The sequence below is a fragment of the Lepidochelys kempii genome, chromosome 5 (genome assembly GCF_965140285.1).
Source record: "Lepidochelys kempii isolate rLepKem1 chromosome 5, rLepKem1.hap1, whole genome shotgun sequence".
Lineage (NCBI taxonomy): Eukaryota > Metazoa > Chordata > Testudines > Cheloniidae > Lepidochelys > Lepidochelys kempii.
This window is the reverse complement of record NC_136384.1, coordinates 22,914,404-22,930,745: the sequence shown is the minus strand read 5'-3', so window position 1 is coordinate 22,930,745 and position 16,342 is coordinate 22,914,404. Positions and strand designations below refer to the sequence as shown.

At 41.5% G+C, this 16,342-nt stretch overlaps 1 protein-coding gene across 9 annotated transcripts in view; it reads left to right on the top strand.

Moving 5' to 3' along the window:
- PDZD2 (PDZ domain containing 2) overlaps positions 1-16,342 on the top strand; it is a 330,979-nt gene that overhangs the window by 260,236 nt on the left and 54,401 nt on the right. For all 9 annotated transcript variants that reach the window (XM_078852715.1, XM_078852717.1, XM_078852719.1 and 6 more), the window contains one exon: positions 14,388-14,499. In XM_078852715.1, the coding sequence (XP_078708841.1) occupies positions 14,388-14,499 (112 nt within the window). The remainder of the gene's footprint in view (positions 1-14,387; positions 14,500-16,342) is intronic.

Here is a 16,342-nt window from a genome sequence, read left to right as displayed (position 1 = left end):
TCTCTTCAGGTGCTGGATTGTCAGGATTTTCCCTAAGATCTGAAGGAACTTGCTCTCTTAGCTTTGCTCCCAATCTTTCCGGCCAAGCAGTAGTCTGTCTGGAAGGAGCTCTGTAGTACACAAACGAAGAGCTCAGTAGCACTTGGAGACTGCAGTTTAAAAATATCACCCTTGTGGCTTATTTAAAATCCAAGCGTTATATTGCACTAAAGCAAAACTTTTATAAATACAGTTTAGTTGGAACTCTTTTAATACGCAGTCTGGCTATGCAAAGGCCTATTTAACATGAAACATCTCTTCAAGTTCTAACATTAATAAAACTCTTGCCACCAGGCAGAAAAAGGATTATATTAAAATCCTGAAAGTGCATTTGTTTCCCTGAATGTCTAGCCAAAACATTCCTTAACTTCACACATGCAATTCTGAGGTGAAGCCATGTTGTTGTGTTAAATTGTCTCAAATCACTCTTGGGATTTTAATATAAAAAAGTATGCGTCTGGTGCTTGTGGTACCGTTTATATTAATTTTACCTATTTGTACGTGAGGAGCAGGTAAAATATTATTTCCGTTTGGGGGTGGGGTGTATGTTCATTTTTGTTCTGGAAAGTCTACTGTATTGCTTAAACTTTAACCTTCTGCTGGGACACTGTATTGGTGGAAGCGAAAAAGTCTCAGGAAATATCACTAAGAGGAAAATAACTTGGTCAAGAATTTCAGATTTTGGTGGTGATTTTGGCTCCCTCAGTGTTTAGGTGCCCAACTTGAGACTCTTAACGGGGCTTGATTTTTTCAGAAGGTGGTTGCTTAGAACTTTCTGAAAATCTGGCCCCTTAAGGCATCTGAACCTGAGCACCCACAATCATAGTCACTGTTGAAATTCTTGGCCTTTGTTTTCATGTCTGGCGCTGTTACCTTGTTAAATACAAAATTATAAAGTTAATCAGATTAATAATAATAATAATAATTAATTGTTATTGTTACCTAGTCTTTTAGAGCACTTTTCATCAGTAAATCTCAAAGCCATCCCCATTTTACAGATGGGAAATCTGAGGCACGGATCAGGGAAGTGACTTGACCAAGGTCACATAACAGGCCAGTGGCAGAGCCCTGGGAAAATAGTGTTGACTTGTGCATGCATGTGGGGGGCTAAATCCAGGCCTCTGGTGCTGCAATCTCCATTGTCAGGGGAACCAGTGGGTAACAAGATTCTATCTGGGAGCTAGGCCAAGCCAGAAGATGGTTGTGGGGGATCCACATAAAGGCCTGCAAAGATCACTTCAGTTGTTCTGGTTGTGTGAGCCTCTGCTGCTTGACTCAACAGCTGCGGCAGTGTGGGAAGCTTCCTGCCAAAGTCTCCTGGCTGTACAAACTGCCCAGGATGCAGCCTCATTACTGGACCAGGGAAATGCTCCCAGATGTCTGACTGTTCTGTTCTTAAAAAGAAAAGGAGTACTTGTGGCACCTTAGAGACTAACAAATTTATTTGACCATAAGCTTTTGTGAGCTGTTAGTCTCTAAGGAGCCACAAGTACTCCTTTTCTTTTTGTGAATACAGACTAACACGGCTGCTACACTGAAATCTGTTCTGTCCTTGTTTCATAAGTTTGGGTAAGGTGTGCTTTGGCCTTAAATGCTTGCTGTAACTCAAGATTGCGAATATACTGGACACAGAGATTGAACAATCCTGCTGTAACAGAAACAGGATGTCATCGGTTAAAGCGATGTGTGAATTGTGTTTCTTTATTCATGCCAAAACCCACCTTATGTTTTTGGCAAGGTATGCATCTGAAAGAGAATAAATAAACCTGTTTTGTGAATGTGCAGAGATGAGTTCATCCCAGTTCTTTATTTGAGCCTTAGGAATGTTCAGTTATTTCCCATTGTGAGTCTCTGTGTCTTACTGGAGAATCCGTATGTAATTACCTCTAGCTGTGCGAGTGCAGTAAGGAAGTGGATAACAATGCCATAAGTTTAAAAAAACACACTGGGGTCAGAAGTTCTTTTGGAAACACTGAAACAGATATTTCAGAGAAAGCATTAGCAGTGCAAGGAAACAGGAAGCATAACTCAACGATTAATTGGGGCGGGGGGGGGAGGGAGGACTTTAATTACTCAGAGGACTCCAGGGTTCAGTCCCATTAGGGCACTGCAATTCCAGAAATCAACTCTGCAATACAACTGTAAATGGAATTGCTATATCCAAAAAACCTTTTTGTAAATAATATACTTTACGCTGAAGGGGATTTTGTTAGGAGAAATAGGGAAAAGAGAGATTTGGGGTCAGACTATGGTCAGCCCCTTCAGAGGTATATTGGGGAAGGGGTACAAGGAGCCTTCCCTCATCACAGGAGCCTTCCCTCATCGCAGCCCTGTGCCAGACACAGCTGCAACTCCTGCACTCTTCTGGTATTGAGGTGTCTCCCTCCTCAGGCACTAGTCACCCCAGAGAGCCCTGGCCCTGCTCCTTCTTAGCATCATCTAGAGAGTTGCCGGCTGTGACTGCTACACTTCTTTTGAAGCACTCCGCCGCTGTGTGCCAAGTTACTCCAGGAGGCAGTGTGCTTTCCTGAGGTGCAGTACCTCCTAATGCGCCAGATCAACCCCCAAGTCCTGCTTACTTACGGCTGTGACTAACAATAGATCTCATAGTGAATATAGCAAAGTGGGGAAATGTACATTTTTAGGATAAACAGAGTGAAAAGTCTGGACAAGAGATGGCTGCAAAAAAGTCTAGCGGCCAAATCGAGTTTGCCTTATTCATGTGAGTATACCTGGTGCATCCAAGTAATCCCAGCTGCTGTATCGCATTACAAGAAGCTAAAAGGACTCTTTCCTGCTATGATTCTTCCATGTAAGCAATTACTTTGGTTGCCACAGGAATGTTGTATAATCACAAAGGGGAGGTGGCATCTGCCATCATGAATGGGAGCAGGTGGTGGCTAAGTGACAGGTTGTCTGATAAAATGTGGTCCACACTATGGATGAGTTTGAGAAACCCTTGGAAGACATTAAGGTGCCCTTCATGCTCTCTAGGGTTGTAATTCTTATTCTTCCATGTGAAATGTTTTAAAGTCAGCACAGTAATGGAAACATACTTTATCTGCAATGCAGGGTCTCCAGGCCCCTTTTCCTTTGTGAATGAGAGATCTTTCCACAAAACAGCAGATATAGTAGCCAGCTATTTCTCTCTTGGCCACTTGGATAGCTGCCCAGGTTTGGTGGAAATGAACTGCCTTTAGCAACCTAAAAATAACCTCCCCATGACATTAGAATGAAACGGATACTATCATGGCCCTGGAGTCTAGCGGACATTAACATAAAGATAATAAAGGCACCAGGACTTTGAGAGTTAGCATAAATGTTGTTTCATCACATCTGCAGATTGTTTATCCCCAAATTCTTGTAACTGTATACAATCCAACCCTAGCTGGGATCAGTTAAATTATATTTTAGACATGCTGTGCTTGAAAAAATACAATCCACATAATATGTACATAAGGCTTTAGATCCTTTATTCAGGTATGAAAGACGCTAGATACCCAAGTATTGCATATCGTGCTATGAACTCAGTATGACAGAAACAATGTTTTAAAAACTAATTCCAAAGTGCTATACTAAAAATATCATGGAAATGTACCCTCCAATTGTTGACTTTGATAATGTAAGCGAGATCTGATGTTCTCAGCAGAGCTATTTATGCATTGTGACTATGCATAAAGACTGCTTCCTGTGTTCTTCCACCCTCCATATGTGAACAAAAAGTCCCCCTGAAAATAAAATAAAGCAGCTATATTCTCTATTGTCATATATGGAATCACAATCTATCCTAAACAGGGGACATTAATTAGAGAAAACAATTACAAACTATAGACACAAATAAACAGGCTTCCACACACCTTAAGTTCCAAGTTTGTCTCCTTTGTTTACCTTTGAAGAGCCTTCTTGGAATTCTATGCTGCACACAGAGACATCTAGTGGCTGAATAACATACTGTAAAGAAACATGTCATTACCCTTTCTAACATAGTCTTCAAATCCTGAATATTGAAACCAAAATAGAACATGAGTGTTGTTATGGATTTTTCAGAAATGTTTATTATGAATTTAATTCAAATCAGTCCAAAAGCTGTTTAAGGTGAAAAAGCATATTATATAGCAGATGAAAACAAAGCTAATCTGAAGAGTGATGATAGATTGGTTTAGCTGGGTGGATCTCATTATCTCTAGGCCACGAGGGAGCCTGTCAATGGCTGCCTCTCCTAGAAGATTTCTGCCACAGCAGAGACTAATGGTACAAGCAATTGCCTGTGTTTCTTTCTATTTAAAAGGACATTGCCAAAGTTCTGACTTTTAAAAATCACTGTTATTCACTTTAACTTTTAATAGCCAGTTGAAAGAATGGAAATGAAATCTGCTTTTCTTACCTAATGCCCTAACCCTGCAGGCTACCAATGGGTGGGTCTGTGGTGGCAGCACAGAGTGACATTGGCTTCAGAGGTCCACCTGCATTGAATAACTTGTAGGATCTGGGCTTATGGTCTTTCCCTTCTGTCCCATGGACCCGGCAGATTGTTGTTGTAGGTTTGAATGAAAGTGCTAGAGTGCTGACACTGATTTCTAAAGAAATTATTCAAGTATTTGTTAGGGGAGAAAATATATTGAGGAATACATTTTCCTATGTGGGTAACTAAACTGCACCCCAAATCCTCTTCACCTGGTGTGCTGTGCAGTCACTCACAGGTACCTAGATATACTGTAACTGATTTTGTGCTCATGAATGCTGGGATACATTTCAAATGACGGGTTTGCACACTCCTAGCTACGTGCAACCTGAACATTTTTCCACTGAAGAAATAACAGGGATTTAGTAAACTGACATAAAAATCAGGATCAATCAGAGTTTGCACATGTCACATTGGACAGTAGTGTCCCTTTTAAAAAGTAAAGCCTCACACCTCTGTTGTATTACTATGTATAGGCATTCTGTTGAATTCAGACATTCAGTAGAGTGATAGACCCAGCACTCTTAAGGAGACCACTTTGAGTTGTTTATGTAGCATTTCCATCTATTCAGAAAACTACAGGGTGGTTCCAGCTGTTGAACATTTATCTTACTTCCTGATTTCCTTGCCAGGCATAAAAGCAGAGGTTTCTAGCATGTTCATTTAGTGAATGGTGGGTTCAAAGGAGGTACACGTTGCACACTATGGGACCAGCAAGGGTAATTTCCAGAGCTGCCCCTTAGGAAAGCCTGCTAGTGTTTGCTTCACCAGAGGAAGCAAACTTTAACGTGCAGCTTGTCTTCTCTGGAAACCCCATAGGTAGAGACTGCCTTGGTAAATGTGCTGAATCAAAGGATCCCCTGGATGTGTGGGTGGCGCCAGGCATCTTCATCCCCTCTCTACTTTGGGTTATAACATTAAAACCCCAACTCAGTCCTTACTTTTTGGGGAGGGAGCAGCTTGTCCGTGCTGCCAGTCGCTCTAGTAACTAAACACTTACTTGGTTAATTAGATCTCCAGAGAGAGACCCCTAGTAGACTTCATGGTGTTTCCTGGTCAGCTCCTGGCCCTGGTTCTGCTTGGATTTTTATTTACTGGAAATTTTTCTATCATTCAGATCATGGAGGGAATGCTTTGTCAAAAAGGAGGGTCTTGTAGCATGCCCTAAAGCTGATTAACTCTGGATCAGCCTAAACTGTTCTGTGAGCTTGTTCTACAGCCAGAGCCTCTCAGCCAAAGATGCTTTATCTGTAGTTCCCAGGCATATCAACCTGAGCTTTGTAAACTGCATTATCCAGTAGCAGGGAGCAGCAGTTTTTCTGAGCCATAGAGTCAGCTGCTGACAGAGCTGAGTTCTGACTTGTTAACGGCTTTGGAAATAGGGACTGAGACCTTGAACTGAAGTGTAAGCAGACCAGTTGGTAGTGGAGTTCTTGGTGGCCTGTCCAACTGATGGGTCTGGCAGCTACGTTTTGTACAATGTGTCGCCTCTGCATTGCTTTCAATGTCAGTCACATTTGCAGAAAGTTGTAGTGGTCCAGTCTGCAGCTCATAATTTAGGGGCATTCAATGAAAGAGGTATAAACTGGCCATGAATAAATTTAGACTGGAAGTTAGAAGATAAGAACGGCCTTATGGTCCATCTAACCCAGTGTCCTGTCTTCGGACAGTAGCCAATGCTAAGTGTGTCAGAGTGAATGAACAGAACAGGGCAATTATAGAGTGATCCAGCTTCTGGCAGTCAGAAGCTAGGGACACCCAGAGTGTAGGGTTGCATCCCTGGCCATTTTAGCTAATAGCCATTGATGGACCTATCATCCATGAACTTATCTAATTCTTTTTTGAACCCAGATACAGTTTTGGCTTTCACAACATTCCCTGGCTATGAGTTCCACAGGTTGATTGTGTGTTGTGTGAAGAAGTACTTCCTTTTGTTTATTTTAAACCTGCTGTGTATTCATTCCAATGGGTGACCCCGGTTCAAGAAGGGGTAAATAACACTTCCTTATGCACTTTCTGCTCACCATTCATGACTTTATAGACCTCTATCACATTCCCCTAAGTCATCTCTTTTCCAAGATGAAAAGTCCCAGTCTTTATAATCTCTCCTCATGGGGAAGCGGTTTCATACCCGTAATTACTTTCGTTGCCCTTCTCTGGACTTTTTCCTATTCCAATGTATTTGTTTTGGGATGGGGCAACCAGATCTACATTCAGTATTCAAGGTGTGGGAGTACCATGGATTTATATAGTGCCATTATGATATTTACTGTGTTATTATCTATCCCTTTCCTAATGGTTCCTAGCATTCTGTTAGCTTTTTTGACTGCCGCTGCACAATGACCCCACAATCTCTTTCTTGCGTGGTAACAGCTAATTTAGACCCCATCATTTGGTATGTATAGTTGGGATTAGGGTTTCCAATATGCATTATGTTGTATTTATCAACACTGAATTTCATTTGGCGTTTTGTTGCCCAGTCACCCAGTTTTGTGAGATCCCTTTGTAACTTTTCAAGTCTGCTTTGGACTTAACTATCTTGAGTAATTTTGTATCGTCTGTAAATTTTGCCACCTCACTGTTTACCTGTTTTTCCAGATCATTTATGAACACGTTGAACAGCACTGGTGCCAGTATAGACCCCTGGGGGACACCACTATTTACCTTTCTCCATTCTGAAAACTGCCCATTTATTCCTACTCTTTGTTTCCTGTCTTTTAACCAGTTACTAATCCATGAGAGAACCTTCCTTCTTATTCCATGACCACTTACTTTGCTTAAGAGGCTTTGATGAGGGACCTTGTCAAAGGCTTTCTGCAAGTCCACTGGATCACGCCTGTCCACACGTTTGTTGACCCCCGCAAAGAATCCTAATAGATTATTGAAGCAGGATTGCCTTTTACAAAAGCCGTGTTGACTGTTCCCCAACAACTTGTATTGATCTATGTGTCTGATAATTCTGTTACTATAGTTTCAACCAATTTGCCTGATACTGAAGTTAGGCTTACTGGCCTGTAATTGCCGGGATAGCTTCTGGAGCCTTTAAAAAAAAGAAAAGTAGTTAGGAGGTTTCTAACCAACAGAGGAGTGAGGTTCTGGAATAGCGTCTGGAATCCAGTAGGAATAGTATGGAAAAACATCCTAACTAGTTTTAAGATGGAGCTTCATAAATTTGTCAATGGGATTATCTGATGGGGTTGCCTATGATAGCAGGGGACTGGACTCGACCCAGGGTGTCCCTTTCAGTCCTATGTCCTGTGCTTCTAAACTGAAAGGGAGGAAATTTAAGACTGAAAAAGGGAACATTTTCCACTTAATGTACAATTAGCCTTTGAACCCATTGCCTCAAGATGTATTTGAGACCAAATGTTTAGGAAGATTCAAGAAAAGACTATACGGATAACAAGAAAATCCAGAGTCACCAATCGAAAAGAAAGTAAATATTGGAAGGAATAAAACTATTAAGCTTTAGGGCATAAAACAACCTATAGGTTTTGGGAAGAAACTTCCCTTCAAGTCAGGTTATCCCATATCTGTCTACTCTGGGGTTTTTTTGCACCTTTCTCTGAAACAACAGGCACTGGCCGCTATTGGAGACAGGATACTAGGCTAGATGGACCACTGGCTTGGTCAAGTGTGGTAATTCCTATGTTCCTATGAATCATGCCCTATATGTATAAGAATGTTGTTATTTTATGACAAATATATATAAAGGGCATCATTGAATTATAGGATTGGAAGTAGATGTTGTTTAACATCATGTTTAAGAAGAAAATGTTGTTTCTGTACATTGGTTATTTACCAGGACAGAAAAAGAGCAAAAGTCATTCTAAAAAGCATGTGAAATTTTGATGTGTACCGGGGCTTAGATGGTCTTTTAAAATTTTTTTTAGAGTGGCCAATTGATCTGCCCTGCTGCAGCTGACCCTGTGGTGCTGGTTCTGCAGGCTAGAGAGAGATCTTTCCAATTATTTTGTGCTATCTGTATAGCAGTTCACTTCACATTTAGGAAACAAACTGTGTCTATCTTCTATTTGCTCTCCTCAATGAAGAAACACAGTGGGATCTTGCATGAGGTGTTAAATATATTCACTGATGGGAAAGACAACAGGTTATCATCTCAACAGCAGCAGTAAACAGTTTGCTTAGTCTATCGTATAATCCCTAGTGTGCTGCTTTGCTGTGTCAATTTGTGATGATTGCCAAGATGTTTGTGGTTCAGTAGAATGCATTCTCTTTTATAATGCTGTTCTTCATCTTGCCTAATTAAGGACCTGGTCCAGCTGGGGTTTTGCCTGAGAAGGGACTCTGGAGTAGCCCCTCATGCTGTATTAATGCCAGAGCTCTGTGTTCATGATAGCCCTGTTTCCCCTCGGAAGCCACTGAGATGTCACAATCACTGAATGCTGAAGTTACTAAATGAATGGGGCAGAATTTTCTCATTTTAGATCTCTTCAAACTACAGCGTGTGGTACAGCTCCTGCTGTCCTAACAATGAAACAGCCTTGAACAGGATTTCCTGGGTTCGTTTAATGAGATGCACACAGAACTGAAATAATCACCTCACTTCCTGGAAAGCAAGGAAAATGAAGATGGCAGGGCTACAGATTCTAGACGTTCAAAAGATACATCCCCATGTGGCCAGACGAATAGGGCAGAGTCACATTTTTCTTTTGAGTTATGACAAAACAACCACGTTTAGAGCCAAAGATTACAGACAAAGGACTGTTCTTAGAAGCGCCATGGTTTGGATTTCTAATTGTTTTTACTGCATAATAAAACCCCAGGTAGTTTATTATACAACAGCATCAATTTAAATAATAATGTCTCTGTCATGGGTGTATATTGAAAATTCTAGAATGCCTTCCCCAAAGGCTTATAGCCTGTGTCAAATAAACGTTTGTTTTGTTACAAGAAGAAAGAATATCTAAATTACCTTGTTCTTTGTTACTTTTTATAGTAGTCTGAAACCAAGTTGGATATAATATAATCCAGGAAGCCAGTAAGAATATTTTGGGGCTTTATTTTGATCATTTGTATTTGCACGCAATTGACCTTCGGGACATCACACACAGTTTGGGTGTTTCCTCTTTATAGGACCATGGCTTATATGGAACCATAGAATCGTAGAAGTGTGGGACTGGAAGGGACCTCAAGAGGTCATCTAGTTCAGTGGTTCTCAACCAGGGGTATGCGTACCCCTGGGGGTACGCAGAGATCTTCCAGGAGATGCATCAACTCATCTAGATATTTGCCTAGTTTTACAACAAGCTACATAAAAAGCACTAGTGATGTCAGTACAAACTGAAATTTCATACAGACAATTACTTGTTTATACTGCTGTATATACTATACACTGAAATGTAAGTACAATGTTTATATTCTAATTGATTTATTGTATAATTATATGGTAAAAATGAGAAATTAAGCAATTTTTCAGTAATAGTGTGCTGTGACACTTTTGTATTTTTATGCCTGATTTTGTAAGCAAGTAGTTTTTAAGTGAGGCAAAACTTGGGGTACACAAAACCATTCAGACTCCTGAAAGGGGTACAGTAGTCTGGAAAGGTTGAGAACCACTGGTCTAGTCCAGTCCCCTGCACTCAAGTCAGGAATACATAATAACCAAACCATTCCTGACAGGTGTTTGTCCAGCATGTTCTTGAAAACCTTCAATGATGGAGATTCCATAACCTCCCTAGGCAATTTGTTCTAGTGCTTAACTACCCTGACAGGAAGTTTTTCTTAATGTCTAACCTGAATCTCCCTTGTTGCAATTTAAGCCCACTGCTTCTTGTACTATCTTCAGAGGTTAAAGAGAACAATTTTTTCCTCCTACTTGTAACAACCTTTTTTTGCTTGAACACTGTTATCATGCCCCTCCCCTCCTCCCCCCCACCCCCCCAGTCTTCTCTTCTCCAGACTAAACAAAGCCAAGTTTTTAATCTCCCCTTAGAGGTCACGTTTTCTAGACCTTTAATCATTTTGGTTGCTCTTCTCTGGACTGTCACCAATTTGTCCACATCTTTTCTGAAATGTGGCACCTACAACTGGACACAAGACTTTAGTTGAGGCTATATCTGCATGGAGTAGAACAGAAGAATTACTTCTTGTCTTGCTTACAACACTCCTGCTAATACATCCCAGAATGATGTTTGCATTTTTTTTTGCAACAGTGTTACGCCGTTGACTCATATATAGTTTTCAATCCACTGTAACCTCCAGATCCCTTTCTGCAGTTCTCCTTCCTAGGCAGTCATTTCTCATTTTGTATGAGTGCAGTTGATTGTTCCTTCCTAAGTGGAGTACTTTGCATGTGTCCTTATTGAATTGCATCCTATTTACTTCAGACAATTTCTCCAGTTTTTCCAGGTCATTTTGAATTTTAATCCTGTCCTCCAGAGCACTTGCAACCTATCCCAGCTTGGTACTTTATAAGTGTACTCTCTCTGACATTATCTAAATCATTGATGAAGATATTGAACAGAACTGGACCCAGAACTGATCCCTGCAGGACCTCACTTGATATGCCCTTCCAGTTTGACTGTGACCCCTGATAACTACTCCCTGAGAGCTGTTTTCCAATCAGTTATAGTAGATCCATCTAAGCTGTATTTGCCTAGTTAGTTTATGAGAAGATCATGTGAGACAGTATCAAAAGCCTTACTAAAGTCAAGATATCCCACATAGCAAGGGATAGTCTAGATCCACGGTGTCCAGTAGAAATTCAATGCTAGCCACACTGCTAGCCACACTTGTGGTTTTTAATTTTTCTTATTAGCCACATTATAAAAAAGCCACATGCATTAGCCACAATTCTATAGCCTATTAGCCACATGTGGCTAGTGACGAACGTATTAGACACCGCTGGTCTAGATAATACTTAGTTCTGCCATAAGTGCAGGAGACTGAACTAAATGACCTCTCGAGGTCCCTTCCAGTCGTACGATTCTATGGTTCTGTTATCTTCTAGGTGTTTGCAAATTGATAGCTTGCTTGTTATTGCATATGAGTGTATGGTCATAGGTGCAGTGGAAAGATTCAGGTAATTTTGCAAAATACTGGGGTTGATTTCAATGACCGAGGTGGGGATTCTTCCTTCCTCCCCTCCCAACTCCAAGCTTAACGTAATTGCTGAATGTGTCTTACCTTATTCTGCAACAGTTGGTTCATGCGTTTTGTCCTGAGCCTTTGCTCAAACTGCAAATTGAGTGTAGCCTGAAACCTACATTGCCAACATCCAGGACGTTTAAACCTCCTGTGGTGGCTGCTCCAGGCCAGTAATTTAAATCTCTTGCTTAGCTACGGTGTTGTAGGGGGATTGTTCTAGCCTGAATCTCTGTGGCCACATTCTCCAGTAGACAGGGTCTCATTAGTCGTAGAAATCTCACCATGGGAGGATTCTAACTATAAAGGCCATGCCTAGAAATTAGCCTTCAGCCTGCCCAGAGACAGACAGATTGCTAGAGCAAAGCTGGGCAGTGTGATGGAGAGCATTGTTCTCATTTATCCCTACAGCTGTAAGGGACCAGGCTGTAGGTGTGATGGAAGCTCAGTGGAAGAGAAAGCCAGAGAGGAAATTTGAAGGGGGAGTAGGGGGAGGGACATAAGGAGGTGGAAGGGGAACCAGGCCAGCAGGTTAAAAGGAAACTCAAGAGGGCAGATGATAGCTTTTACAGGGGTGGATAGAATACAAAGTAGGGTGTTTATGCAAATGAGAATGCACAGTAAATGAATACGTAAATTATGGCGTGACCTCATTTGTATACTCTTTCCAGCTTTCCGAAGCTGCAGAGGCAGCAGGCATGCTAAATTAACATGACAGCTCATCACATCATGGTGAGTGAACGACAGCAATAGAGATGCAGAGCAGAGAGAAACACAGCTGCCTGCATTCAAGCATCCCTGGTCCTGTGTTCCCTGGCTCCCTGAGCTACAAATCATGAACAGCCCTGTCATCCCTGAAAGAGTGAGCAGCATCCCGGCATCCCTGTGTTGTTCTTTAGGGCTTTAAAATAACTAGATATATGACTCTGTATGTCAGTGTAAGTGACTTTTGTCATGAGATTCAAGATTGTTTACTATAGATGAACAGGGAAGGAATTATTGACTATAGATTAGGATGGTGTAAATTATAGCAGTCCTGGATCAGGTCTAACTAGCAGTGCTGTGTTTTAGGCATATTTTCCCAGAGCAGAGAGCTTTTGGGAAGAGCTGAAGTGATATTTTGGCCTTGTCCCAGTGACTTTTTTTGGCTTGATCCTTGCATCTCTTCTGGAATGAGTTATCCCCTCTTGGGTATATAAGCCAACCTAAATTGGATGCAGTAATTTTGTTAGGAGAATAGAGTTCTCTTGCTCTTTAGATGAGTCATTTAGATTATACAGAAGTGTGAGTTACAAACCATTTAGCATTAGAATAGAGCCCTGAGATTGCAGCTATGGTACCTTGCAATATCACCAAGAAATAGCTGGAATGTAAGTGTTAAGTAAGTTTAAAAATTATGTACAGCATTATAGTAGTAGGAGCTATGACCGGTAGAGTTAGGTTTGCGTAACAGTTTCCATTTCAAGCCTGTTATCAGTCACTTATTATTTTCTGAAACTTTCAACTGTTGAGCAGAATTTTTACAGGCTTTGGCTCTGCATAAACAGTGAGGTCTTTGGGGGAAATTTTGAACAGAAGCATTTTCAGCCATTTTTGAGTATGAAATTGCCTGAGTCCTGAAAGGTGAAATTTGTCCGGAAAATAGCCTATACTGAGGAAAAGTTCCTTTGCTTTTCCAGGGGAAATTTGAGTTTTGATTTTTTCCCCCCATGTCAGAAGCCTTCCAAAATTGTACTGAGCATGCATTTTAGCTACTTTACCTACGTTTATAAAGTGCACAACTAAGAGAGGATTCATCAATGCATGTGAACACTTCAAAGATAATTATGAAGTGACATATCTAGGAAAATATATTAATACTGCACCTGCATAACAACTTGTGGGGTTGGGGGAAGCATTGGCGTGGATCTTGTAGGGTGCACAGATATTGAGGAGGGCTAATTGTACATTTCGTAAGGAGTGTTCCAAATTTGCTGTGCGCCTCTCAGCATGTGCAGGAGTGGGGCTCTCAAATCTGATCATGCCATTGAAGACTATAAGCTTGATTGCACCTTGTATTGCCACCTCTACGTATGCAGATGCCAACCTTTTTCACCCACTTTGCACATGTGTAGATGACATCACAAGATGTTAGGTGGTGAATAATCAAACGCTTTGCATCCTAATGCATCTGCACAAGGCATCAGAGTTAAGATTGTGCGTATAACCTTGCCAGACTTTTGAGTACTTAGCTGTGTAATCTTAACAACAGTCTATTAAGCTAGCTTTTTGTATGGCAGACTCATCAATATTCACTATATTGATATTAATAAAATAACATGGTTTCTATGTGGTTTCCCCTACAAAGCTGTCATTGACGGTCAGTGGAAGTTTGGTGAGCTGACTAAATGGAGAATAAGCAGTGGAGATCTGCCCTACAACTTTATATAAAATGATCAGTACCAAATCCTGTATTCCTGACTAAACTTCCTTCTCTCTGAGAATTTTGCATGAGTAAAGACTGCAGGATGGTGCTCTTAAAAATATATAGATGGATGGATGAAGTTATTCAGTAATGTCAAAAGGGATCCATTGAAATATCTGTAAAGACTCTGCTGAATTTTCTGGCTCACATAAAACTAGTTTAATAGAATTCCAAGCTTTCAGGGAAAAATAAAGAAATTGTAAGTGGAATATGTACCATGGAATTTTCTTCAAACTAGAAAACACTGGTAAAAATGAGAGCAATTCCATCACCTTGGCTAGTTTCTTCAATATATTCCTTTTTCTTATTTTTCAGATGACAGAAACCGATAAGTCTCCAGATCCTGCTAATGTGGAAGTGACCAAAGGGAATTGCCAAAGTCCGACCCTGGGAGGTGGTATATTGAAATACAGAAGCCGATCCCAAGGTAAAGCAGGCTTGGTAAAAGATATGAATAAAAGACCATATGCCACTGCAGAGCTCTTGCACATCAAACAGAGTGGGCTAGGTGTGAAACCTATTAAGCAGAGCTAGGTTTTATTTCTGTTGGACCTCAGGATAGTTTGGTTTGGATGGGGAATTTGAACTGCACAATGTTTGCATTCAGCAGAGCTTGTTGAGTTGAACCTTGTTGTTGGCAGAATAATGAAGCAAAATTCTGCATTACTGAATTTTATTTACCATTCCTTAAATTTCCTATGTATTTGGTTTGATTTATTTAGAATCATAGATCATCGAATATCAGGGTTGGAATGGACCTCAGGAGGTCATCTAGTCCAACCCGCAGCTCAAAGCAGGACCAATCCCCAATTTTTGCCCCAGATTCCTAAATGGCCCCCTCAAGGATTGAACTCACAACCCTGGGTTTAGCAGACCAGTGCTCAAACCACTGAGCTATTCTTCGCTTGAGGGTGGGGGCCTTTTCAAAACGCCATCACTTTATTCCCATTCATTAGGGCAAAATACTGGCTTGTTTATTGTTACTTAAATCTAAAATAGAAAAAGATTGTCATGCCTTCCAGTAGACTGACAATAAATAGTGTGAAAGTAGTACAACTCCCTTTTACATGAACTCCAAATACCTGAATCACAGTAATGACACATCCTCATCACCATGTCTGTTTGGGATCACTCACTCCTCCAGTCAACAGGCTCTCCATTTATCCAAATGGCTTGCATGTCCCCCCAAGAATTTAGACAACCCATGATCACATCAATTGAAATGAATACTTATTTGTATTTAAAACAGTGTGTGTGTAGAACCACCTCTCAGGTTGAGCACCTTACCCTGTGAATTGTCTTATTGAAATTGGTAGGGTGGTAGCATAAAATACTACGAAGGCTCAGTAGGGTGGCAGAGTGACTCTGGCATCCTGTTTGGGAGTCGCATAGGTTGGAGTAGGCAGGAGAGGAAGGAAGATTCAGTAGTTGGCGCAGTAGCCTGGGACTCTGGAGACCTAGGTTCAATTTTCTGCTCTGCCACAGACTTCTGGGAAAGTCAATCTCTGTGCCTTAGTTCCCCATCTGTAAAATGGGTATAACAGCACTGCCTGAGCTCAGAGGGGTGTTGTAAGGATAAAAGATTGAAGTGCACGGATACTACTGTTAATGGGGTCACATAAGTGCCTAAGGGCTTGTTGTATTCCTGTTTGAAGAGGACTATGTTAATGTGAATTAGGAACCTTTCAGTTCACGCCTGCAGAGTCCACCTGGGGAGTTACAGCACAGCACTTTGGTGAGCATTGTTATTCAGATCCCCATAGTCCGGACTGTAGGGGAGTGCAGACATCGCCTAAAGCAGCAGTTCGGGGCCCCCTGGGGAAGCGTGAGCAGGTTTCAGGGGGTCCGCCAAGCAGGGCCTGCATTACACTCACTGGGGCCTAGGGCAGAAAGCCAAAGCCGGAGTCCCGCCGTGGTGGGGCTAAAGCCCACGTCCAAGCAACTTAGCTTCACAGGACCCCCCTGTGGTGTGGGGCCGTGGGCAGTTGATCTGCTTGATACCCCCTAACACTGGCCTGGCTTTTATATACAGAAAAACAGTTGTTGTGGCACAGGTGGGCCGTGGAATTTCTATAGCATGTTGGGGGGGCCCTCAAAAAGACAAAGGTTGAGAACCCCTGGCCTAAAGGTATGTTTACACTTAGGGAAGCATGTAGAGTACAGATGTTGCACGCCCAGCGAGCAGAGTAGATGGTGACGCGTGGCTCAGGCAGGTAGAGTAGAGCAGAGTGCCCTTTACACCTGAACTCTAGGGTTATATAACAACAGTG